The 26,670-nt window shown below is 39.1% G+C and overlaps 1 protein-coding gene across 1 annotated transcript in view; it reads right to left on the reverse strand.

Moving 5' to 3' along the window:
- Positions 1-559: 559 nt before the first annotated feature.
- Positions 560-26,670, reverse strand: part of LOC139731023 (formin-binding protein 4-like) — a 42,389-nt gene continuing 16,278 nt past the window's right edge. The window contains exons 8-13 of the mRNA XM_071641905.1: positions 21,525-21,629; positions 20,377-20,510; positions 17,694-17,908; positions 12,300-12,844; positions 10,043-10,209; positions 560-7,340 (exon numbers count right to left, since the gene is read on the reverse strand). Of these exons, the coding sequence (XP_071498006.1) occupies positions 7,256-7,340; positions 10,043-10,209; positions 12,300-12,844; positions 17,694-17,908; positions 20,377-20,510; positions 21,525-21,629 (1,251 nt within the window). The 3' untranslated portion in view covers positions 560-7,255. The remainder of the gene's footprint in view (positions 7,341-10,042; positions 10,210-12,299; positions 12,845-17,693; positions 17,909-20,376; positions 20,511-21,524; positions 21,630-26,670) is intronic.

A 26,670-nucleotide genomic window follows, 5' to 3' on the forward strand; every position in this document is an offset into this window, starting at 1 on the left:
AGATATAACAAGCATTTGCATGCTTTTATCACTGTGATAGTTTCTGGTTGGGCAAAATGCATAAAATTTCCACCTTTTACGGTATCTTTCCTCCAATTTTTGTTTTTCTTTCACATAAATATGCATATGCAACTAACACAGTCATGTTAGGTGGAAGTATTTTTACTAAAAAAACTCTTCCCATCCTAGTATAAAGGTACTGTACTCATGAACATGGACAGTGTACAGACTGCTCTATCCCATATTAAAGCCTGTTGCAAGTGCAACTTGTATAAAAATCCAGACATTTTAAATATTCCTGACAACTGGTGATCTGTAGCTTGAGCAGGTGAGACAAGGTTATAGTCTGTGTATGAAGGGATTTTTACATACAAACACAAACATGCAAACACACAAACACACACATATATGCACACAATTATTCCATTACAATCACAAACCCCAAGCAACTGCCACTGTCCCATATACTGTTACATTGCAACAGATACAGTACATGTACACATATTTTCTCCTTTTCTTAGAGATAATGTGTATTTTACATATGTTGACTGGTATTGGAAGGAACACACAGAGAAGGCCAGTCTGAAGATTTAGAAATGCTATTGAGGAAGGTTCATATTAAAGTCCTTCAACTTTGTCTCTGGAATTCGATCATTCATATAACAGAAAGCTCTGATGTCAGAATATGTTACCAACACTAAACATTTGCCCAATGACAAATCCATTATCTCTATATTTCCTAGAAAATGTACTTTTAAGTGTGTAAAGTATACTTTTCCCAGTAATTTTCTGTGATAGCCATTTTCACAGCATCAACAATACCTCGGTATATAAAATGCAGCTTCTGTTGTTTACAGATTTGCACCTCACCGAGTACCAAAAGTTGTGAACCTTTTACACTCCTTCTTTAAATCACAAATATATGTTTCCACAAATTATCAGACACTCAGGGGTTTTTGCTTTGTAGATTCAAATACAATTGTTCTAGCATTTGGTACCATTTGCCATTTGTTTACTTGAAAATGTTGTACCATGCTTACAAATGGTCAGCTATCACGTGATCACTATTGTTTCATTGCAGAGTGGTATGTGACTAAATTCAGAGATTGTCATCAATAATGCAGTGTTTGAGGGCTGAAAAGGTGTATTTTTGGTGGAAAAACAATATTTCCATATTTCCTGCTACAGACCTGTGTAGTTAATACGATCTGGGAAAACAGTATTTCTCATGAAGCCTGTACATTGTAGTACTTTTGGCAACAAAAACAAAACAAAACAAAACAAAATACATGTTCAGCAATACTAAATGGTATCTCTGTAAATTGCTTTTCATCTCTCTTGCTTTCCTCTCTCTTTCCATTGATTTTGAAGAAGCCTTGTACAATTTAGAGTTAACAATACACAGTATAATTTGTCAGTACATGAGATATGTTCAATTGGTTGTTTTGTTTTGTTTTCTGCACATGTAATATTTCAAAACTGTCACTGAAAATGACAAATCACAAGGCTCGTGGCAGTACATATAGCTTTTCATTTGTCTAACAACACTTTCTTCAATGCAAGCAGCATTAATACCAGGTATTTTCAATGGCTGTCTAAGAAATGAAAAAAAAGGTAGAATCTGTTGAAATGAAATACATTCTATTTCAAATAAAATTTACACCCAATCAATCAAAATCCTGTATTCAGGACTTCCATGAGATCTTAAACTTCAGTAAAACTCCGGTTTGTAACTTCAAAAGTGACCTCACTCACACTGCAGAAGAGACTTGAATAACTGTACTGCTTTGAAAACAAAGAATAAGTGCAATGCAGATTTATTCATTATCCAACATTAAGCAAAGAAATATAATTTACAGAAATTTGTCATACAATTTGAGAAGTTCTTGGCTATTTACAATGAGTTGCCTTCTCAAATGAAATCTGCCCTAACTATGTATAAAGCAGTTCAATGTTTCTATATATAATACAGTATGTCAATATCTTTTCAGTAAGAGTAGTTTGTGAAATCAGACACAAGCTGAAAGGAACCCCTAGTCCTTACACTCACAGGGGAAAAAATTAAGACATCAATATTTGTATTTTGCTACTGAAAAGTGCCTTTCATGAGAAAAAAGAGACTGTGTAGTTGGTAATTTTGAACAACATGTGTCTCAATTTCCCCTCAAAAAGTAGGAAAATAACTAAAAAAGAAAAAAATGCTTCAGGGTAAATAACAAGACACATTTTACTCTGCAACTGAAGTATAAACTTTCAATTTATAAACTATGACTTGTTACCTCTGATTATGAGATAATCACTTCCAACCATATATTTGATGGCAACGTCATCATGAATTTGTATGTCTTTTTTCATTCTCATTACCGAGCTCTGTTAAACACAACAATTGATACAACGGTGACAAATAAACACACACTTTACTCATTTTTTTTTTCTTGAATGCGTTTGGCTTTTTTCACTCAACTTTGACCATAACTTTTTCATGTAAATGCAAGAAATTGGCCATCATATGTATAACAGACATTTGTTGAGTCATTGTTTCTCATAACAATGAGTCTATCCTTCTTGCATTGTCAATGGTCCCTGGAAATGAAGGCTTTTAGTGCCAATCCAAGTTTGCTCACATGATTTCATAACCCCACATCGAGGTTGAACACACAACACATAAAAACCTACCAGAATTGATGCTCTGTTAAAGTCTTGATGTTTTCCTCTTGAAAAAAAATGATCTTACCTCTTCCCTAGGGATTTAACTAATGCCAGGTTGACTGAAATCATGTCTCTCAAGATGCTTCACAACAGAATCGCCCTAAATGGAAAAGCTACAAACTTGACAAAAATCTAAAAGAGTGTAAGTTCAGTTGCAGCTTTCTTTGGGTACCACAAATGAAGCAACAGATGCACTGTACAAACAAACTGCTTCTGGTGTTGGAGTCATTTGACCATAGGCCTATAATGTGTGGTAACTACTTTACATTAAAGAGTAGCACCTTTTTTTAGGTGAAAAGTCTGGTAGCTTGGTTGTAAGAATACTGCATTTTAGCAAACTTTCTGTTCCTGAATAATCATGCTATTATTTCACAAGCTCCTATAAAAAAAGAGAAATACAGTTATGTATATATAAAAAATATGGTCATATTTCACAGAAACGTAGAAGAGGAAAAACTCTTACTGTACTAGCCCACACTTTTAAATCCAGTTGACTTTAGAAAAAGCAATGATATAAAATAAAGTTAATTTGACATGACATGCTTACAGCATTCCTATGATGTAACAAGATATCATTCACCTTCAATCAAACAATTAAGTATGGAGTCTCAGACTGACACATGATCTAGTGATTTCAAGCAAGGCAGGTTGGAAAGAATGTCCTGGTTCAGTCAACCACTTTCAGAGAAATCACTTCTTTCCCCTCAAAACAGAACTATGCCCATAGAATACTTTCAAATAAGCATTCAAGAATAACTGCTTTGTACTGTTAAGAAGGGCTCCAGCATACCGCATGTAGATACTATGTATTTTTTCACATTTTCAGAACAGACTGATGTTCATAAATTAACAACACACAAACACATTGCCTCCTGGAACAGAAATGTAATGTACACCATCTCCAAGGTAAGAAATTGCTACCTAACTACTTGAAAAGGGATGATACTGATTTCTCATTCCATGGATGTAGTTCTTGATCTTGAATTTAACCACCAAGATCGCTCTACAAAACCTTAATTAGCAAACTATCGTACACACAAAATATGTGAATGCAGTAATTAAACAAAATATTCAATGTCTTGACACACAAAACAATATTTATCAATCAATCCAGCATCACCATTGTTAATAAAGACCAGTACCTAGGCATGGTTTTGTATGCTACCTCCCATGATAATGAGTAGAGATTCTAGCCTGACAGGTGTCTCCATCTTCATGCCTTTCAACAAGAAACTCACATGACATGGTCACTTAGTGCATCACATCAAACATCTGCTTGATATGGAGCTAATGGAGAGTTCAAAGCGCTATCTTTATAAAGTCAGATCCCTTCTTATTTGTTTATTTTCTCTTGTTATGTTTTTTCCCCCTTAAATTCTAAGGTTACATTTATTTCCATGATTTCAAGCGGGATTGTAAACCAAACACATAGTCCTATTGATTCTGCTTCATGCCCATGTCAGTCTAGCTAAGGCATCATGAAGACCAAGTTCTTTTGCAAACTTCATTGTACACAAGACGAACAACACAGCTGAGGCTTCATCCTAGATTTCAGTTTTCTCTCTCTTCTGACTTATTTTTCTTGGATGTTAATTTTGCTAAGAGTCTTTTCTTTTTAATGGCCAGAATCACATGATCTACATTTGCCCAGATTTGTGTAGCTAAATGTAACTACATTGGGGTGACACATTAACTGAATCATTTATCCTTAAAACATTGACATTTCACATAGAAATACAGGAGTTCATTTCATTTTTCATCCAAACATAAGATGAAAATATGACCTGACACTGACACACTTTATTTCATTCCAAAAATTGAGAGGACATTGCAAGTAGGAGTCCCCAAGTGAAGAAACGTAAAACCATCCATCATGAAGATTTTAGTGACAAACTTGTACTCTTCTTGAAAAACTATAGCACTTACATAAATACAGGGGAAACTCGATATAACGAGATGGACGGGACTGAGTCGTTTTCCTCGTTATAGCCGATATCTCGTTATATCAGTAGGCATAAAAGAAAGCATAGCATAAAGACATTAATTTGCACATGTGGGACTAATCATCATCTTTCAATCAATACTGATAACTTGGTAATGTGTGTGAGGGAATTACTCACCTTTATGTGTAAGAAGATGTTTTTCGCCAATGAAATCCAATATCAAGAATGTGTTTCTTATTAATGGTAGATGTTTGAATTTGTAAATTTACATAGCTTGCGATTGTGTCAAGATCGTCTGTGGATTGGTATGTGGTTATGGCATGGGTGTGTGTTGTGTGTGGAAAGCTTGAATATGGTCTGCACAATGCTGTGTGTGTATGCGACACATTCTGTATTTATGTACATTATGCCTGCGTGTGTGAAGATGGGGAATTCCCTACGTAGAAAGCCAATCACAGCATCAGATTGCCTCACACCTCCTAAAGGTCATGATGTCATGTATACATACGGCCGTCCCACCACATTTTCTGCATGTATCAGTGCGCATACACACACACATTCACATACAACATGCGGTGCTAGCTGGAGTGCACTGAAGAAAATATGTGACCCACTACAACAAAAGGATCCTAAAGTCGCTGACGGCTGAGCCGAGAAAATCGAGTTTGAAGTCACATCATCAAAATTGGTCAAAACAATCTGATTTCTGTTTTTGGCATAATTTTGTAGTCTAATGTTTTCTCTCTCTCTGTTCTGCCATGGACGTCACTGCCCGTTGGTGATCACTGATGCAGTATGTTTCCGCCATCTCCCTCTATCATCGCACGAATGCAGCAATGTAGATCCTCTCTCGCCGACTAATCCAGCCATTGCAGAAAGGAAAGTGAGTCGCTGTCATCCACGTGATCTCTTCCCATTCACAAATCCAGACAGGACTAGATGTTCAGTTTGCCTCTTCCTCACGACATGGCCCAAAAACTGCATCTGGCGTTTCCTGATGGTCGAGAGCAGCTCACGTTCAGCCGACACCATTTCTAGTACTTCTGTGTTTGATTTTCTTTCCGTCCATGATATTTTCAACATTCGCCTGTAGCACCACATCTCGAAACTTTCTATTCTGTGTCTCATCGGCTTATTAACTGTCCATGTCTCGGCGCCGTATGTCATAGCTGACCATATGTATGTCTTCAAGAAATGTTTTCTCTATCATCTGCCAAAATTTCGAAGCTAAATGATCAAAGGGAAGGCAAGAAATCAACGTTTTTCTGGGCCATGATTTTCCGACTTTCAACGTAACAGAAACGTGTCGGAAGATTTGGATTTAGCGCCGCAGCTAGACTCCGCCCGTAGCAACGAGGGAGTGATCTTATTGGTCAGGGCGTGGCATCCTGATTACTGATTGGTTGTGCGTAGCCCGCTAGCGCTAAGCTTGAATGAACATCGGGGACGTCGCTAGGAGCATACCTTCTATTGTCAAGTGGTGAAAACTGTCTTGCCTCCCCTTGATCATGATTGCGTTGGAAGGAAACTTTGAAGGCGTTTTTCTCGAAACTCTGATTTAAAGAACCACTAGACATGCACTTATAAATCATCGATATCTCCGCAACCGAGTACTTTTATGAGTTGTGCTATATATGAAATTAAAGTAGAATAGTAAGGGCATAATGTCATGCCATTTTCAGAAAATTGTCCTCCCGACTTTTGGATCCTTTTGTTGTAGCGGGTCACATATGTGTGTACAAGACAGTTTTTGGCGCATCGAGCTTTATAATCTCAGAACATGAAAGCACAGGCGAAGTAAAGCTTTACCCGAAGACATTTTGCTTTATCTCGCTATAACAGGTTTGATTTACTATGTTTCTCTTCGTTTGGAAATCACAAAATTTATCTCGTTATAGCAGTTATTTCGTTATAGCCGATCTCGCTGTAAGAGTAGCATTTTACATAGATTTGTGTGGAAGGAAATTTGGGACCGGTAAAATTTCCTCGTAATAACCGATATCTCGTTATAGCAGTGTTCGTTATACCGAGTTTCCCCTGTACAGGGATGCACACCATGTACCTGCATTGCAGGATTTTGAGGGCTGAAAAGGTATATTTTTGGTTAAAAATGAAGTATTTTCACCTTTCTTGCAATGTTTACTAATAAAATTTGGGAATAACAGTATTTTGGCAGAAAACAATAACAGCAACAGTACAGAATACTGCAAAAAAGTAACAGCTGGCATCTCTGAATATAGCCATCAGAAACATTACATTGGCACAGTAAAGTATTTCCACATTACAAGAAAAAAAAACCAAGCAAACAGAATTTACACTGATTTTAAAATATTGACTACATATTGACAAGCAACAAGCTTCTGAACATGGTTCATACTCCATCAATGTTGCAGTCTGAATAAAAGATGTGAATAAAAACAAAATGTTCTTGAAATGTCCCTTCTCACAACAAAAGCATGAATATTCAATGTGATGAATCCATACTTGTTGATCTTGAGCTGGTGAGTTTGGGCTGAGTACTAGAAAGAAAAGCAATAACGGAAGACAGTCTATTCCGATGCTCTGTAAGCTTACAGCTGGAACTTCTAATTCACATGTGTCTCCTACTGAACATTGGATTTCCTCTTCAGTCTCTCTCTCCAGTCACCCTGAATTTCCTCAAAGTTGGCATTGAATTTCGTCTTGCCCCTGTAACGAGAACGATGTACAAAGGAGGAAATATTCTTTTTCAATAAAAGTAATCAAAAACCATCAATGATTTCTTTCCAAACTGAGCTTCTTGGTTTCCAAGTCTTGGGTAAGCTTGGTTGTATTCGAGTGTCTCTACAAAAAAGATTTGCACCACAATAATGTTCAAATGTCCTATGAAATAATGGCTTACGGGTGTACTTAAAAAAAAAAAAAAAAATTACAATTAAATATCTGTTGTTGCTTTCTGAAGTAAAGTGCTCTTTCAATCTTAAGGGTACATTTTTAAATAATCTTATTAGTGTGTCTGAGTGCATTACTGCAAAGTTTGAACAAAGTCTTTCAGAGATTATAGATATCATCTTGTGAATACCTTATAACCTGATGACTGCTTATAACCGAGTCTTCTTCATGTATCAAACAAAATTGAGGCAATGATTAAAGCCAGTAAGAAGGAGAAAAATAAAAGTAAAAAGCTTAGGAAGCATAACAATGGTTAATCAACACAAAAATCTTTTCAGGCAAAAGCTTGACAATATCATCACCTAACTACTGTCGACTCACCAATGGACATTCACAGAAGTTATGAAACTAAGAGATGCTGCCTTCCAAGTTATGTTTCCATGGTACAACTTACCATCTTCTATGCCTCCACCCTTTCATAACTGTTCTTGAAATTTGACTTGTTTTAACCCTAACTAGGCCGGGCTATTTAGGTAGATCATAGAGCCATAGAGTCATAGTAGCCATGATTGAATATCATTGGCATACTTACGTACGGCCATCGACCACGCGATCGCGACGAAAATTGGCACACACATTGCCTATGACGTAATCTACGGTACCACGAAGTTAAATTTTTAAAAAATTATTATTTATGCTAAATTATACTAATTTATGCATAATGATGCATGAAATCAGACAATTTGGAATTAATCAATGAATACAGCTCAAAATGGGCACATTTTTTGTGTAAATATTCTTTTTAGTGTCCTGAACAAATATAAGAGAAACAAGGCAAGTGCCAAATTGTGTCTCGCCCATTCGCATACAAGAAATTGATATTATTCTAACTCCCAGAAGTTCATTGACCCGCCTATGACCTTTGACCTTGTGGTGACCTTCAACTCCCCAAGGGACATTTACCAACCAAGTTTGGTCACAAACGGACAAAGGGATCAAAGTTATGCGCCATAATCAAAATGCGCCATGAAAACTTAATGGGCCCTAAAAATTTGCTGACCCCTTTCTGTGACCTTTGACCTTGTGATGACCTTCACCTTCAAGGGACATCTACCATCCAAGATTGGTCACAAATGGACAAAGGGATCAAAAGTTATGAGCCACAATCGAAACTCGCCCCAAAAACTTAACATTGGGCCCTAAAAGTTTGTTGACCCATGTCTGTGACCTTTGACCTTGTGATGACCTTCACCTCCCCCAGGGACATCTACCATCCAAGTTTGGTCACAAACGGACAAAGGGATCAAAAGTTTTGAGCCATAATCAAAACGCACCATAAAAACTTAACATTGGGGCCCTAAAAGTTTGTTGACCCCTGTCTGTGACCTTTGACCTTGTGGTAACCTTCAACTTCCCAAGGGACATCTACCATCTAAGTTTGGTCACAAACAGACAGATACATCAAAATTTACGAGCCATAAACGAAACACGCCCTAAAAACTTAACATTGGGCCCTAAAGTTCATTGACCTCTGCCTGTGACCTTTGACCTTGAGGTGCCCTTCATGTTTGGTAAAATGTGTAACTTTGTATAACCACTCTTTCCCTCCAGGTTTGATTGAAATTGAAATCCTCAGTAGAGAGTTATTCAAGTTTTTGTAGCGTTACGGACAGACGACGGATGGACGCCGCAGGCGATCCCTTAGTCTCCCCACACCTCCGGTGGGCTTGACAGAAAATTGCGGCATCAGAAAAAATTTCTTAAGTATTTTATTGTTTTTTAAATTTTTTATGTATTTCTTTGTTTTTTGACTTTATGTTTTTCACTGTTTTTTCGATGGAATTTGTCCGCGACATTGTTCCGAACAAGAAAATATGCTATTAATTGATTTTCATCAATAAAACCCCCAAATAATCATGCTTTTATGAAATTTGCCTGTAAGCACGGTTTGCATTGAAATGGTACACAAATTCACGTTTTTGAGCAATTTTTGGTCTGACACGCACGTACATATTTATGCGCAACTTCGGAACCGCGCGCCCGGGCATTGCAAATTTGGTGTCAAAAGATACGGGAGACAAAGCCATGAAACGTCGCGGCGATAGCTTTTCACGTTAGTGATACATGTGTACATCGCGCGGAACGTCGGGGGGGGGGGGGGAGGCCACCTCAGAGCCCCCCCCGCCTGGTTAGGGTTAAGCAATCTTGACTATGCCATACACAGGCACTGGGTCTAGGGCAATTACCCACTGGACAATTACCCCAAGACGCTTCCCCTGGCCCTAATCCTAATCCTGAACCTATTCCTAGCCCTAACCCAAACTCTAACCCTAATCTTTACTCTAACCTTATCACTGACCAGTATTTAGCCGGGGGGGGGGGGGGGGGGGGGGGGGGGGGTAATTGCCCTGATAGGCAGGATACCCCACACCATTATCCTCACTCAGAATGAAATTTCAGCTGATAAACTGACAATAATTGTAAGATGGCAATAAGGTAATGAAGGAGTTGTCTCTTACTTTAAGAGTTGTTCCTTCTTCCACTCTGCAATCATCTTCTGGTTCCTGATCTCCACATCTTCCTCTTCTTCTGATTCACTCTCCTCCATCTCCTTCTCTTGTTCCTCCTTGATCTGAGCCCACTTGGAGACCAATGAGTGTGGCAGCTTACTCTTCACTGACTTGCTCTATTAACAGTCATTTCACAAAACAAGATCATGATGTCAACCAATAACTATGACTTTCTTCAGGTGAGTGATTCACTAAGCGTCAGTCAACCTTATCCAAACTACAATCAATCCACCCTCAATGTACTCACACTACTATCAGATATGTGCACCTCTACAGTGTATTGCATGTCATAATTTAACTTGAAATATCGCTACGGCGACTGGTATGCCTCCGCCATAATACATGGTTTTCCTAATATGTCTGTAGTACAATGTCTTGACAATGTGTGATGCCAGTTTCACATAACTGGCAAAATATTAAAATGACAGGTTTGACACAAATGTGTTGACTGTTCACTTTCTTTGTACAAGATTTAATTGGATGAATGGCTATATTGTCTAAGAGTGCAGGCATTTGGGGATTTGAGGTATTTTACTTGACTTTTGATCCTTTCATAAGTTTATGCATTGAGTCATTTTTTAGGTATAGAGAAAAAGCGTGATTTCAGTATTAAATAGTAAAACATTAGCATTTTAACCTGGCCTTTGACCCTTGACCTTTGACCTATAACCCTAAAATTCCCAAGAGAATCATTGTCAGGTAGAACATACACAAATATGTACTAAGTTTCATGATGATACATTGAGTCACTTTCGAGACATGGAGGAAGAACTGAAATTTAGCACTTCCACTTGACCTTTTAACCTTTTGGCAAGAAACTTCCCAGAGAATCTCTATTGGGCATTACATACATGTATACATTAAGTTTCAAAAACAAATCCTGCAGGCGGTGCATAAACATGAGGGAAAAAGTGAAATTTAGAGGAGTTGACTTTAACCTATGATCCATGACCCCTAAATTCCCTAGCTAATCACTGCCAGTCAGTACATGCATATGTATTAAGTTCCATGAAAATACCTTAAACCATTTGTGAGATATGAAAAAAAAAGTGAAATTTTAGCATTTTCACTTGACATTTTGATCTCATGACCCAAAACTCTCTCTGGAGAATCTTTATTGGGTAGTACATGTATTACATACTAATACACTAAGTTTCAAGAAAATACCCCCAGGTATTGCATAGATATGGGGGAAATAGTGAAATTTTGAGCATTTAACCTTGACCTTGAGTATGTGCACCCAAAAGTTAAGAGGCACAACTTTGCCCACTCATACACATACATGCCAAGTTTCATTAGGATAACTCCAACGGTTTTTTATTAACGCTGTCCACAAAATTGATTACGGACGGATGGACGGACAGACGGACAACCTGAAAACATAATGCTTCCGGCGCCACTTCGTGGCAAAGCCATAAAAAACCGAACTTAAAGGTACAGTTTACCTTTGAGAACAGTGATTTAAAAAATGTTTGAGATATCACATTTGATGCATATGTGTAGGTCTGTTGTATCACAAAACATCCCACCACATAAAATTTTTGCAATAAAGCCTAAAATATACTGAGATATCATTTTTTTTCTCTCATTAAACCATAACTGCAGATGACTTAGTCGGGCAACAATTTTACTGTAACTATTGTAGAGATTTTGTGTATTCAACAATAATTAACACTAATTACACGAATTCAAATTTTTACAGTGGTTGTTTTTTATCCCTAACTCACTTTTTTGAACCATTTTAAAGCACTAATGCTGTTTTTTTTTTCATCTGCAAATGGTAAATTATGCCTTTAATCTATGAACACCTGCCCACTCTCAAGTTTGTCCCAGTCTATTCCATTGACTGCCTTAACAAGCACCAAATTGATCAATTTACTTTTATTATTTTTGTCTTGTTATGAACAGAGTTATTACAAGAATTTCCCATGACTGTCTGAATTTGCCCATGACCCTATTTCTGCTCCAAATTTTTGTTTAAGTGGAAATAATGCCCTTATAATACTTTCCCAATCAGAATTATTCCATTAGAATAATCAACTATGAGCTCCCATGGCAAGAAACATTTAAAACAAATTTATATATTCTTTCCTTTACCCCCAGATTTAATGTTTTCCCTGCACTGATTCTTGCACATCTAAAAAAACACCTAAATATGTATTCTGATCAAGAAAGAAAGAATAAGTAAGAAATCATGGGAAGGTACCTCTTTTTCCTTCTTTCGCTTCTTTTTGACCTTGGATTTGGATGGAGGTGCTGCTGGCATAACCTTTGAGGCTTGCAGTGTGGCATCTGATGTTAGAGTGGCCCTGGTAGGCGGTGCAGAGAGGATGGCTGCACTGGCAATCACCGGTCCGCTCCGAGTGGCTGCTGGCGCTGAGTATAACACCTGAGGTTTGCCAATAACAGTGCCAGCATTCTCCTTGGCCACAGTGGGTGGTGGAAGTGGAGGTTGAGTGGGGAGGTCCATGCCGGGTAAGGGGGCAAGGAAGGGTGGAGGGGTGAGAGGGCGGGACGGGTCTGTATCATCTGGAGGTGGAGCTGGTGGAGTGCTTGGTGGGGGACTAGGAGGTAAGGGAGGGAGGGGAGGTTCTTCACCTGGTGGTGGGGGTGGAGGTGGGCCATCTGGCAAAGGAGGGGGAGGGAGTGGTGATTGTCTATCATCAGAAGGCATTGGTGGTGGAGGGGGCTGATCAGGAGGCAACTCTGGGAGCTGGATTTCTGATGGTTTGGGGACCGCTTCTGCAGTGTCTGCATAATAAACATTGAAAAAGAAGATAAGCGTCACATCACTTATTCAGGAACAAATGACAAATGAGCCCTATTCACACATGGTGTGTATTTGCAGATTTTAGCACACTGGCATTAATACCTTCCACAACTTTAGTATTTAATTAGACCATGCATTTGCAAAAAGGAGATCAAGATATGTAAATTGATCCCAGAAATATATATATATATAATAATACATCCTGCAAATTTATATTCTATCACCCTAGTGACAATTCCTACCAAGTTTGGTAACAATTTTGACCTTCGCTCTTCCACGAAGAAGATAAAAAACTTTGGTCTACCCCCCAGATCTACCATGAACAAACTTGAAACTATAGTCAATAATTCACTCGTAAATAGATATGTAAGATTCCTTATTTGAGGGGATTTGCGCCCCCCCCCCCCCATGTGGGGAATGGTGCTCATTTGTGTAAATATATATTTTAGCACCCTAGTGAAAATATTTACCAAGTTTTGTGAAAACTTGACCTTTCAAGAAGATGAAAACACGGAAGATGAAAAGAGACGAGACGATAAAAATATGGAAATTTGGCCACAATTTGCCCACCCCCGCCCCCAAAAAACCCAAACAACAGCAACAACAAAGTAAAAAAACAAAACAAAACAAAACTAGAAATGTCGCTATGGCGACTGGTATGCCTCCGCCATAATACATGATTCTCCTAATAGGTCTAGATAGTACATGTGGACAATGTGTGCTTACATTTTCACAAAATTGGCAAAATATCAAAATGACAAGTTTATCACAAATGTGTTGAATGTTCATCTTCCATGACCTAGGTTTAATTGGATGAATAGGAGAGCATGTATTTGGGATTTAAGGACTTTAACTTGACTTTGACCCATTCATACGTTTATGCATGGAGTAATTTTCAAGGTATGGAGAAAAAGTGCAATTTCTGTATTGAATAGTAAATTGTTACCATTTTCATCTGGACTTTGACCCCAAAATTCATAAGATAATCACTGTCAGGCAGAACATGCATAAATATGTAGTACGTTTCAAGATAACTTGAGCCACTTCTGAGATATGGAGGAAAAGGTAGTTCAGCACTTTCACTTGATCTTTGACTTTTTGACCTTTGAGGCAAAAACAAAAGAAAAAAAAACTTTCAAGAGAATCTCTATTAGGTTAAACATGCATACACCAAGTGTAAAAAAAAAAAAAAATCTTGCTGGCATTGCATAAACATGAGGAAAATAGTAATATTTTGAAGTGTTGCCCTTGACCTTTGACCCGACCTTTGACCCCCATGAACCCTAACTTTTCTAGATAATCACTGCCAGTCAGTACATGTATATATACTGTGTTCCATGAAGAAACCTTGAACAATTTCCAAGGTTCAGAGAAAAAAGGTGAAGTTTTAATATTTTTACTTGACCTTTTGACCTCTGGCCTTTGACCTCATGGTCCAAACTTTCACCAGAGAATCTTAATTGGGTAATACATGTATACACTAAGTTTCAAGAAAATATCTTCAGGCATTGCATAGATATGGTGGAAATAGTAAAATTTTAAGTATTTGACCTTGACCTTTGACCTTGAGCATGTGCACCCAAAAGTTGATAGGCACAACTTCACCCCCTAATACACATACATGCCAAGTTTCACTAGGATATCTCAAAAGGTTTTGATAGTTACCCTGTCCACAATATTCATTACGGACGGACGGACGGACGGACAACCCGAAAACATAATGCCTCCAGCACCACTTCGTGGAGGAGGCATAACAAACTTGAAACTAGTCAGCAAAATATTTACTCATAGCACTAAAATATATCACTTCTGGTTCAAGATAAGAAGATTCTTAAAGCTTCTTTTAATTGGGGGTGGGGTGGGGTGGGTTGGGGTGGGGGCATGGTACTCCTTTGAAAAATTAAGATCTTGTTAACTTAGTGATTACATTTATTAAGTTTGGTGAAAACCCATCATGGGGGTTTTCCTGAAGAAACTGAAAATGCTTAAATTGGACCCCAATGTGGCCCTCTAGCCCTGAGGGGGGCATCCCTGGATCCTGCAAGAACAAACTTGAAATTACAGGGCGTGGTTCCTAAATGTACTAAAGCCAGGCTGACACTTGCACGATTCTGTGGCACGCATTGGCACGACTCGAATCGTGCCAGTGCGCAAACTAGTCGTAAACTGGTGTGAAGTAAGCGTAGACCCGTCGTGACTGCATGCCATGTCGGGACGTGAATTTTGAAATGTTCAAAATTTTGGTCACGACTTGCCAAGACAAAATGGACAAAAATCGTGGCCAAAAGTCTTGCAAGTGTCAGCCTGGCTTTACTCTTAGCACTACCTTATCTCTATTACTTCTTAACTGGTTCTCGAGAAGGTTTTTACAGATTCCTTTCGAATAGGGGCTTTTACAAAAGTAATGTGGTAGTGTACACACTTTGTCTTCCAGGAGATATGATAACTCACAGAAATGACTTCATGGCACTTTGTGACATTCAGAAAATAACAAACTTGTATGCTGCAAGCCAATTTGGGGAGAATGTCACAACATGAGTGAACATGCAATGGTGTCAAGGTAGGAAATCAAAATCTCACAGCTGGTCCAATAATCCTAAACCAAGGCAAGTGCCGAAATGTGTCTCCCCACAAATGTACCACAACACATTTGTAAAAATCTAACTTTGATTGTTATAAAGTGGAATCAAGGCAAAGTGTCAGTACAACAAGAGCTTTGTAACTTAACATTAGCCCATAAAAGTTTCTTGACCCCTGTTTGTGACCTTTGACCATGTGGTGATCTTTAACTCCCCAAGAGACATCTACCACCAAAGTTTGGTCGCAAACGGTCTTACCGAGCAAAAGTTATGAGCCATAATCGAAACGTGCCGTAAAAACTTAACATTGGGCCCTAAAACTTCATTGAAGCCTGTTTGTGACCTTTAACCTTGTGGTGACCTTCAACTCCCCAAGGGACACCTACCATTTAAGTTTGGTCACAAACGGACATACCAGTCAAAAGTTATGAGCCATAATCAAAATGCACCGTAAAAACTTAACATTGGCCCCTAAATGCTCGTTGACCCAATACTGTGACCTTCGACCTTGTGGTGACCTTCAACTTCTCAAGGGACACCTACCATCCAAGTTTGGTCACAAATAGACACACCAATCAGAAGTTATGAGCCGTAATCGAAACACGCCGTAAAAACTTAACCTTGGCCCCTTAAAGTTCGTTGACCCCCTGCCTATGACCTTTGACCTTAACTTCCTGTTTGGTAACATGTGTAACTTTGCGTAAGCACTCTTCACTCCCAAGTTTGATTGACATTGAAGCACTCAGTACAAAGTAATCTAAGTTTTTGTAGCGTCACATACGGACGACGGATGGACAGATGGACGACGGATGGACAGACGCCGCAGGCGATTCCTTCGTCTCCCCTAAGGGCCTGGTCACACTGCCCAAAAGTCGCGTCAACGCATGAATCACGTAAGAAATTCGAACCTTATGCGATACATGCGCAATTTGCGCATTTCATGAGTTTGTCTGACGTGGAACCTTTGTAGTTGTCCACCGATGTGCGCCAGATTGGCGCTTTATGCGATTCCATGGGGGCTCGGTCACACTGCCCAAAAGTCGCATAATCGCATGAATCACATAAGAAATTTGGTTTTGCGTGCTTGTCCGTCGAGAATTAGACCATTTTCGCTGATTTACGGGTTTGATGTGCACCCCTTGGCAGTAGGAATTGGCTTGACGGGATATGATAAAATGGCTGTTTTAATATAGCACCAATCATATGTCAGTTGTTAGTGATACATCAGTGATTCATTTCTTAAGTATTACATGCGCTTATTTACGGGTTCTGTTAGAGATACATACGCCAATAATTTTTTTTTTCAGTAATTTTCAGTGATACGTAGGTGTTACAAGCGCGAAACATGCGTCATAATACGTCTGCTAATAATCAGTGGAAAGTAGCCGATGAACGCGATAGTGGCAACATTTTCGCGAACGATCACTGATATTCAACGCATATTTCGCGCATTGTTCGCGAAAGAACTACGCAAACTACGAAAAAATTATGTAAAACAGAGCAATACTGCGTAAACTTTTACGCGAAGCTGAGTTTTGAGCTGCTCAAAACTCGCAATTGCGCAAAGCGCCGATCCGGCGCACATTGGCTGACAGTTCCACGTCAGACAAACTCATGAATTGCGCAAATCGCGCATGTATCGTGTAAGGCTAAAATTGTTTACATGGTTCATGCGTTTACACGACTTTTGGGCAGTGTGACCGGGCCTTGGCCAGGTTTTGAGCAGCTCAAAACTCGGCTTCGCGTAAAAGTTTACACAGTATTGCGCTGTTTTACGTAATTTTTGCGTAGTTTGCGTCGTTCTTACGCGGACAATGTGCGAAATATGCGTGAAATATCAGTGATCATTCGGGAAAATGTTGCCTCTATCGCGTTCATGCGCAAATAAAGCGTGATTCATACGCAATTCATAAGTGATAATGCGTAGATTATGCGTGGTTTACCGTGGACCTCAGTCGTCGCGCACAACCACATATTCGCCCTATTTGGGACCTTGGCGTGCCTATGCACTGAAAGTGCGTGGTTTGTTAGTGATTTTTGCGGGATCTTTCCGTAGTTCTTGTGCGATTCATCAGTGATTTTCATCGCATAAATTAGCGAAAATTCTCAACGGACAAGCACACACAAGCAAATTTCTTGCGCGATTCATGCGTTAACGTGACTTTTGGGCAGTGTGACCGAGCCCTCACCTCCAGTGGGCTCGACAAAAAGGAGACAAAGAAGGCTCCTACGGAAAAATGAACAGCCTTACCTAGACTATCTCTTTCATCCATGGACTCTTCTCCACTGCTTGCCTCTCTGTCCCCTGACATCCCACGGTCAGCTGCACTGCTAAAAGCACTGCGAGTCTCTTTAGTGTTGCTTGTTGTGGAAGTTGTCTGTGCATCTGCTGCGGCAGCCTCGACTGGGTACTCCCACTGTGACTCATTTGTAGACATGTTGGTGTAGTAGTACTGCTTGTGTGTTCTAATCATCCCCGATCCCAGGTACAGCATAACATCCGGTGAAGAGGAAAAAACCCAAGTTGCCGAATGGAGAGAGAATGAGAGAGAAAGAAGAGATGGGGGAAAGAAGGACATTTGGAATTAATGTCTGGACATGGTGATAGGTATACAATGTAACTTTGTGCATATATAGTGATGAACAGCAATAAAGCATATACAATATGAAAGACAGAAGTGACAAGGAAAGTCAGTGGATAAGAAGGTAATTGAAACAATCTTATCCAGCACTAGATTCTGCCAGAGAACATTGTGAACATAAAAGTCTAGGCACTTCAATTTTGACTTTAAACTGTATTTTCAAAACTTGGGGTCTTCACTGCCAACTATGCACATCTATATATTTTCGTTGTGAACATTTTTGACAACAGCCCCACTGATGATATGGAGCAATATATTGACCTGAAATTGAAATGTCCAGTGTTTACACACCTCTGCTGATTAATGTAAGCGCTCTTTTGGAATTTTACTCTCCTTTAAATTTCACAGGAAAGGCATAATGGCAAATGATACATTAGATTGAAGTGCCTACGTTCACAATATTGCCTATACTGACTAATGCTTGGATCAAATGCACATCCAAACATCTTGTCAATACCACAAAAAACAAGAAAATATTCAAATGCTGCACTTTCTGGTTTGTTGTGATAGGCTCCTTAGGTCAGGTGGGTGTTTCCCCTTAGTCTGTATCCATGTCTGCCTTGCTGGCTATGTAGAAAATCTCCTCCATCCCTGTTTCTATCCATTCCTTCCTCTGCATGATACATGTATGCCTGCACTGTCCCCCAAAATTTTAACTGCACTTTCTATCTCCGTCTCTCTCTTTCTCTCATTCCCTTGAATTACTTCCCTTGTTTTACATATCTTGCACTGATTTTGTTTCTCTTTGCTAATTTACTTTACTTTTGACAACCTATTGGCCTAAGTTTACATCCAGTTACTTTGGTGCTTGGCATTTGATACTATGAATCAGCAGTCTTTTATAAAGGCCTCTATTTGTTAGCTAACAATTTTGTCTGATAACCAAACCATGCAGAGCTAACATACTAGCATACTTCTGTCAACAGAATACTCTCTGAACCAGTTGTATATTTCACTGCTATATACCTGGCTCTGTTAACAGAAGAAAACATAAACATGACCAGCTGACCATAAAATGGACACAGAGGGGAGAATGTTACCAGGAAAGTGCAGCATTTTCACACCACTATAGATAAATCAGAACATATAAAATACAATACGACAAATGTAGATGAATACTGAAAATTGGTAGAAGAGTTTTGTTTTGACTGACCAGACCGGTATCTTCATCTTCCTCCCAGAATCTGCCGTGCAGTGGTTCCACTGGGAAAGACAGCAGCATCACTTCTCAGATCGGTGTCTCCTGTTGCACCATGGAGGTGTCTTAGAAACTCTTTTTTTTTTCCACAAATACACATTTTCTTTTTCTTATTGTTTGGGAAAAAGAAGAGTCCTGTTTCATAGGTGTTGAAAGATGAGAGAAGGAAAAGGAGGGGGGAGGGGATAGTATGGGGGAGGGGGTTATTGAGGGAGGCAACATGAATTATGACAGGCTGTCTACACTGATGCACTTTTGTGGCTGTGTAACAGCTCAGTAATCTACCATGATGTATGTTAGCACTGTCTTTCTCACTTGAAGATTACCACCACTGGCAATATGTAAGTAACTGGAAAAATGAGAGTCTTATCAAGACAAGTGCATCTGGTGATGTATCTTTGCACTGTCAATATATCATGGACAATGAACTTTCTCTCTTGTCCATATCTGACCAAAAGACTTCTTTTTCAGTAGTTTACGCACTGAGTAAAATTTGAATGCCGTAATTGCTTTTTCTAGCGGTGATTTGTAAAAAATTTTCTGATCACTTTTGTGGTGGGAAGACATTTGTGTTTTGATACTGAATTCACCTACTAATAGGGTTTTGCTTCTGAAAGGGCATCTAATTTTTATTTTGTCTGAAAGTCAAGAAAACCGCCCTCCAAAAACTAGATAGATTGTGGGAAAAGATAAAGAGAAGGTGATAGGACATGGATTGGGTCTGGAGAAAAGAGTGTTCAGGGTTGAAGAGATGTGTTAGCAGTATGTCATAGCAACAAGCAGTCACTATGACAACAGACAAAAGACAAAAAAAAAAAAAAAAACGAAACAGTCCGTTGCGTCTTGGTCACAGCCAGTCCAGGTCCATTTCCACCCATGAGCAGAAACCCAAAGATGTTGATGCAACCATTTCTCTGGCTTAAAGAATTCCTAGTGTTCTTGTGTTGACACTTCGGACCCTTTCTTTGGTTCTGTCTCTTTTCGAGGAGAAAAAAAAAGTTGGCACAATACTCTTTGTCTCTTGTTATCTATTAATTCATCCTGCCGCCAACAACAAAGGGCACTGTTGAAATGCAGAAGTCTTTTGTGCGTACCTGTCCCACGAGCACAGCCAGCCACTGGGAGCCGCCTCAGTCTCATAGCGCTGGAGCTCCCAGTCTGATAACTCTAGTCTCTGCAGGAGATGCTTACTGTCCAGGAGGCCTTCTCGCCAGTCTTGGATCCGAGTCTGGAAGTTCAGGATTCAGAATTTAATGGTCATACACAGTAAACATGAAACTTTGGATGAATGGTATCACACTGGAGAAAAGCCACTGACTGGTATTTCTTACTCCATACATCATCAAAATGACCCTTTAAAATTGTGTCTGACTTTCATGTATAAGTTCTGCAAACATATTTGTGATATCTTTGAAACAGAGAAAAATGATATGTCCCAGCATTTTCATTATATTTTCCTATACAAGACCCTTTCCACTACACTCTTTATTTCAAACTTTCATCTGAGATATTTGTTAGTTTAAGCAGCATGGGTCAAAGTATTCTTTGAACAACTTTCATGGTCAGCATGGAACTCTAATATCAGAATGTCCAAACAATTCATGCAAATATTAAATAAAATTTATTGAATAATATCTTATATCAAATATTGACTTCTTGCCTACCCTCCAAAGAAAATATGGCCTAATTAGCACATTGAATATCCCCTTCCTTCAATGGTGTACATCAGCAAACATCAAGTCCACATCTGAATGATAAACCCTATACTCACCAATCAGACACCACATGGACCCGAACCAAAAACACACTACTACACTATTGACAAACAAAGCTAAATGGTAAAAGGCAAAAGGTAATTTTTGCTCTTGATTCATAACTTTCTGATTCCATCATATCTCAGTAAACTAAATAATCTAGTCCTGTCTAGCTGGATGCTAATATCCGTTACAGTGCATTTTTGCTTATTCCAGTCAATTCTGACCATGTTCTCTATGTTGTACACATGTATGTAATTTACCAAGCACCCACAAAACAGCTTAGATGATGTTTTCTTTCTTTCTTTCTAAACAACTGATCAATCATAAACATGTAAGGCCCATTGACAATCAACTTTGCCTCTCACCCCCTCCCCAATTAATCATGGGTCCAGCAGTTGAAGTTCTATGTAATGCTCAGATCTTGCAAGAGTTATTAGTTTGATATTCAGAGTTAATAGTCAAACACATGATGAAAATAGACGTACCTCCATCTCAATCAACATGACCTGGAACTTATTGAGGCCCTTGTTGGAGATGCCCAAGAACTCCAGTTTGTTCATCATTGTTGATACCAGCTCCACAATTTGGTCCTGTGTGATGACAGAGTAAAGTGAAAATACCAAAAACAATGAACAAATCTGTTTTACATGGCATTGGGGCTAATTCACAGTGACCTACTCTGCACTGATTCTATTGGCAGAATGGAAGTAAACTGTTAAACAGCCTAACAATGAAGAAGTGCAACCTGAAAAAAAAATGCTACACCAGGGCCCTGTTGCATAAATAACCTGAGAAAAACTCGGGTTTGAGGAGGGTGCCTACCTGAGTTTCATGGTTAGTCAATTTCTCTGGTTAAAAAAACTAAGTTTACGGTTTATCGGCTTTCTTTTAATCAAATAAACTTGGATGAGGATACATGCCGTCAATCCCTCGTTTGAGGCGAGACCCCACTTCCACGAAGCTGATGGGGTGCTATACCTCGCTAAAGATTTTTCGTTTGGGAGTTGGGAGTCGAAGTATTTGTCCATTGCAAATCAACTTTCTGCTCAGGCGTGACAAACCTGGAGGCCAAGCCAGGGTTTAACGACTACAGCAGCTGTCGTATTACGTAAGAGCATGATAAGGATATCTGCCTGTGGCAGACCATTCAAAGTGAACTCAATTTTCTCTATCCTTTCTAAAGTTTTCAATTTTATATTCTATTGAGAAATTCTATGGTCGTCCATTTTACATTTCAAACGAAAAAAATTGACCCGTAAATAACGAAAATACAGGAATAAGAAGGAGAGCATTGCCAGTTTGCCGGTGCTGACAATGTGTAATGCACACGTACACACACGTACACACACACGCACCATGGAGCTACATACATCCACCCACGCCAAAACCAAAACAATCTCCTCCTCTCGCAGTGCCCCCCCCCCGTGGCGCTGTGGCGATGACTGATGCTTAGATTAGGCCAGGTTCAAGAAACAGGTGTTTTATATCTTTGGTTTTTAAGTCATTGATTGCCAAATATACACTGGCATTATTTACAGGGGTGTAGCCTCTTCAAACGAGAGATTTGCGTCATGAAATGCGGAAGTGCTAGTGATTTTCTCAGTTTTATGCTCCGCGCGCAGCTAGCGATCACCGCTACGCGCTGTCTAAATGTACAATGTACTGTAGTACATGACAGTATCGCGCTGCATGCTGTAACACTGCCGGCCACACAAACATGTAGTACGAGTAGCGGTATGTCCGCCAGCGAGCCTGCTACAAGCTTACCGATAGCCAATCTGGTTCAAATAAATTTTCGGAAATAAGTTATGAGTTATAGGGATTTATCTGTGATTCTTGTGCAATACGGCATTATAGAAGCTGAGATATCGACATGGATACGAAAGTGCAAACGCCCTACACATCTACAGGCACAGTCAGTTTGTAGATCTAAACTCAACTGTTACGGCTACATCTAACCCCGTGGCGCTCTTCACACAATACTGTACCAATGCAACGTTAGCTTCGTTCGGGCCGGCTGCGCGATGGTCGCAGTTTGTAGTCTACACTATTACTAGTCTATATTACAGCTACTTGCAGTAGGTCTACCTCTAAATACTATTGAATCTACCTCTTTGATTCTACCTTCATTCACGTATCTAGGGCTCTAAAGTCAGGCCTTCTAGAATTTAGAACTACGTAGATTGTTCTAGAGTCTAACGTTAGATCTTGTTCAAGTAATACGGGTATACGTCATTAGTAAAAGTGTCTAATTCAGAGTTGATTCTAACTAACGAACCTAGCTGGATCTAACGTTAGATTGATTAGTACATTGATAGAGGTGATACTATAGATAGAACTAATTTATAATTAGAGAACTAGATCTAACTAACTGTTAGGCCTAGATCTAGTAGAGTCTACTAGCTGTTCTACTGCGTTTCCGACTCCTGCACCGAAATCTTCCCAGAAATGAATGAACAAACAGTGCGTAGCAGTTCTCCTAGTCCAATTCCTAGCTGAATTGTTTCCAGAATGGCAGCCTTGGTAGCTCTAAGTGGGGCTAACCAGAGAAATTTAGATTTAACCTTTGGTCAGAGAGCTAAGGTTAAATAACCTGAGTTTCTGGAACATTAACCTGAGAAAAAAACTATGGTTAGGCTTTATGCAATAGAAAAACTCTGGTTATAAATTCTTCACCAGAGTTTCTGGATTTAACCAGGAAAAAAACTCTGGTTAAGGCTTTATGCAACAGGGCCCAGATCACACTGAGTTTTTTCCATCAGATGCAATTTGAATCAAAGAATCAATGATGAAGAGTGTAACACATGCCTTGTCACAGGCACACAACTACTAGGTGTTTCAAAAAACATTTCCCACTTTTGATTCTTAATAATTCATAAACTATATATCAGATAACACTGTCATTGATATGAGTAATAGCTGAATAGTGTACAATTTGGTTGAAGGTGGTTTGGATATGAAAACATAAATCAGTTTCATGAAATCCATGATTAATTTCACAGTTAGGTTCCAGATTTTGCTCTATTTTCAACCCTCTGTACAAAATTTCACTTTGCACAGGGGTCAATGGGTGTGTATGGGAGTGTGTGGTTAACACCCTGACAATGGTCCTAAACAATGGTTAGAGTTTGAATGCTTCATTATTTATTCATGAGAAATTCCATTATCACAACTAGTGTTTATTCAGCCTCTGGCAGTATCTGTGTAAAGTCAAACGCCTGCCGATACTGTCGTTGGGTCTCGATAGGTGCTCTCCCTACTTCTGAAAAACGAAATTACAATGAATACCTTCTGTTCTATCGTAAACATGGTGACAGGAAGCAAAGAAAATCAATTAGAGTATACACTTGTGTAAATGGAGCCTTAAATAAATCTACTGTGAAACATATCGCCCCAATGATAAATGCTGCTGAACTCTTTATCAAAAATGATTTCTTTTTATCAAAAAGCGAAAAAATTTGTCTGACTATTTAATTAGTAGACAGTTGTATTAAAATGAGGAACTTTAGATCATTCATGCTTATTTATATCCCAAATTTAGTGATATGTGAAGCAAAAATTGAAAATGATTGCCAGCTGGAACGGATTGTGGTGTTTGGAAGCACATGGAAACGTGTGCTTCCTTTTTCCATGTGCATGCAGTTTACCCTTTACCGTGCATGAATCCAGACTAGCAGTGCCCAGGGCAATCCACATGAATTATTGATTAAGCATTCATGTGCCAGGGAGCACGAGACTGACGCCTAGTCAACAGGTGGTTCAGGCATGTCTATTGTTCAGGGCCATTGTCAGCACACACTCACATACACATCATTGGTTCCTGTGCAAAGTTCATTTTTGTACAGAGGGTTAAAATTTGATCAAAATCTGAAACCTTACTTCAAAATCAATCTTAGATTTAATGAAACTGATTTATGCTTTCACATTTAAATTACCTTCAACCAAACTGTACACTATTCAGCTATTATTTATATCAATGACAGTTTTATCGAATGAATAGTTTTTGAGCAATCAATGATCAAAAGTGGGAAATGTTTTTTGAAACACCTAGTAGGTGATTAGTCTGTGAGTTATCAAAGCCAGACTTTTGAACAATTTTGCAAACGTCATTATACTATTTTGTCTTTCTTTTTGGACAGAAAGAAAAACATCAAAAAGACGAGCTGAGTATCACAAATTTTTACATAGCCTTACATAGCCATGCAAAAAGATTACTACACTCACGTCATGACAAGAAATGAATCAATATTCCACGACAAATAAAAGCAGCCTCGGGTACCTAGACGGTAACATCGAGACGCCATGCATTTACCATGCACGTTGGGAAGCAACATGTTGGAGTTGGCAGGGAGGGGTGATCTTGGGAGTTTGTGAGAACTTCCCGATACTCAGTGACAACACGATTGTGACAATCTCAAAGCATGGACCCCACCACGCTCAAAGCAAAGCTGAAGCTTATTATGGTCTCACGCCCAGAAAATCTGCGTGCTACTTCTCACAATTCGAAGGAACTTTATCTCTGATCTGTTGAGTTGTTTTTGCTGAATCTTAGGAGCTTTTCATGCCTGAAGTTCAAATGGATGGTTGCCAAAAATTTCATGATTCACAAAGCTTCAGAATTTACTGAAACATTGCCTATCATATTCATTTGAAATGTCAAATTTAGAGGGTACAAATCAATGTGGATGATCATCATCCACATCCAATGATCATCCACATAGATATGCATCCTCTAAATTTGATATTTCAAATGCATTAGACAATCTTTCAGTAATTTATTTTAGGCTGTCGATGCTGCAGTAACAACATCAGAAATTTTATATGAACTAGTCAGGATAAAGACAAAAAAATCTCTGCACAAAACAAATACAAGTCTTTTTTTATTGTCACTGGTAGTCTAATTTGTGTTTTACAGATAATTAAATCAATAGGTATTGTATCACACGTAATTACACATTCATGAAAAATTTGACATTCTAACACCTACATTAAGCTCCTCAAAAATCGCAGGAGAGTGATTTTAAGGAGCTCAACCACTTCTAAACGTGAAGGCATGTTAAATGAAAGAAATAAAAGAATCATTACATTTGTAATCCTCGGTCTTCGACTTGAGCTACAATTGTATCTCTAATTAAACATTCTTCTCCTGTTCATCTCCAAGACCCCAGACTGTTCATGACCTCCAAGAATGCGCCAGTACGCGCGGATTCTTCTTTTGAATGGTCTCTCTCTCTCCACCCCTCCCCATTCCCCAGTGTGGCACCTTGGCATCGTGGGATTTTTCTTGTTTCTGGGTAAACTTGGTGTTCACTCTTGACTGCGCATAATTGATTTGTTCTATTTTTATCTGAATCATGCACTGTGCTCTGCACATGTGGAGCACGCACAGCAAGTCACAACTCGACTCACCTGCTGCAATGGCAGCTTACCGCGAGCAGAAAATGGCAGACAGTTTCTTCTGTTGCCACTACTTTTACTGCCGAAATACTCGGCTTTGTCACCACACATTACCAGTTATTCAGCGAGACACATGTTGTGTATTGGAATATAAATGGACTTTCTTCTATATGAGTGTCGGTGTTGCATTGCGTAAGTGCTCGACAGTTGTTGAAATCGTGACATCTCTAGACA

Source organism: Diadema antillarum, unplaced genomic scaffold (assembly GCF_040938485.1).
Source record: "Diadema antillarum isolate AM-2024a unplaced genomic scaffold, OU_Dant_1.0 seq00000348_RagTag, whole genome shotgun sequence".
NCBI classification, from domain to species: Eukaryota; Metazoa; Echinodermata; class Echinoidea; order Diadematoida; family Diadematidae; genus Diadema; species Diadema antillarum.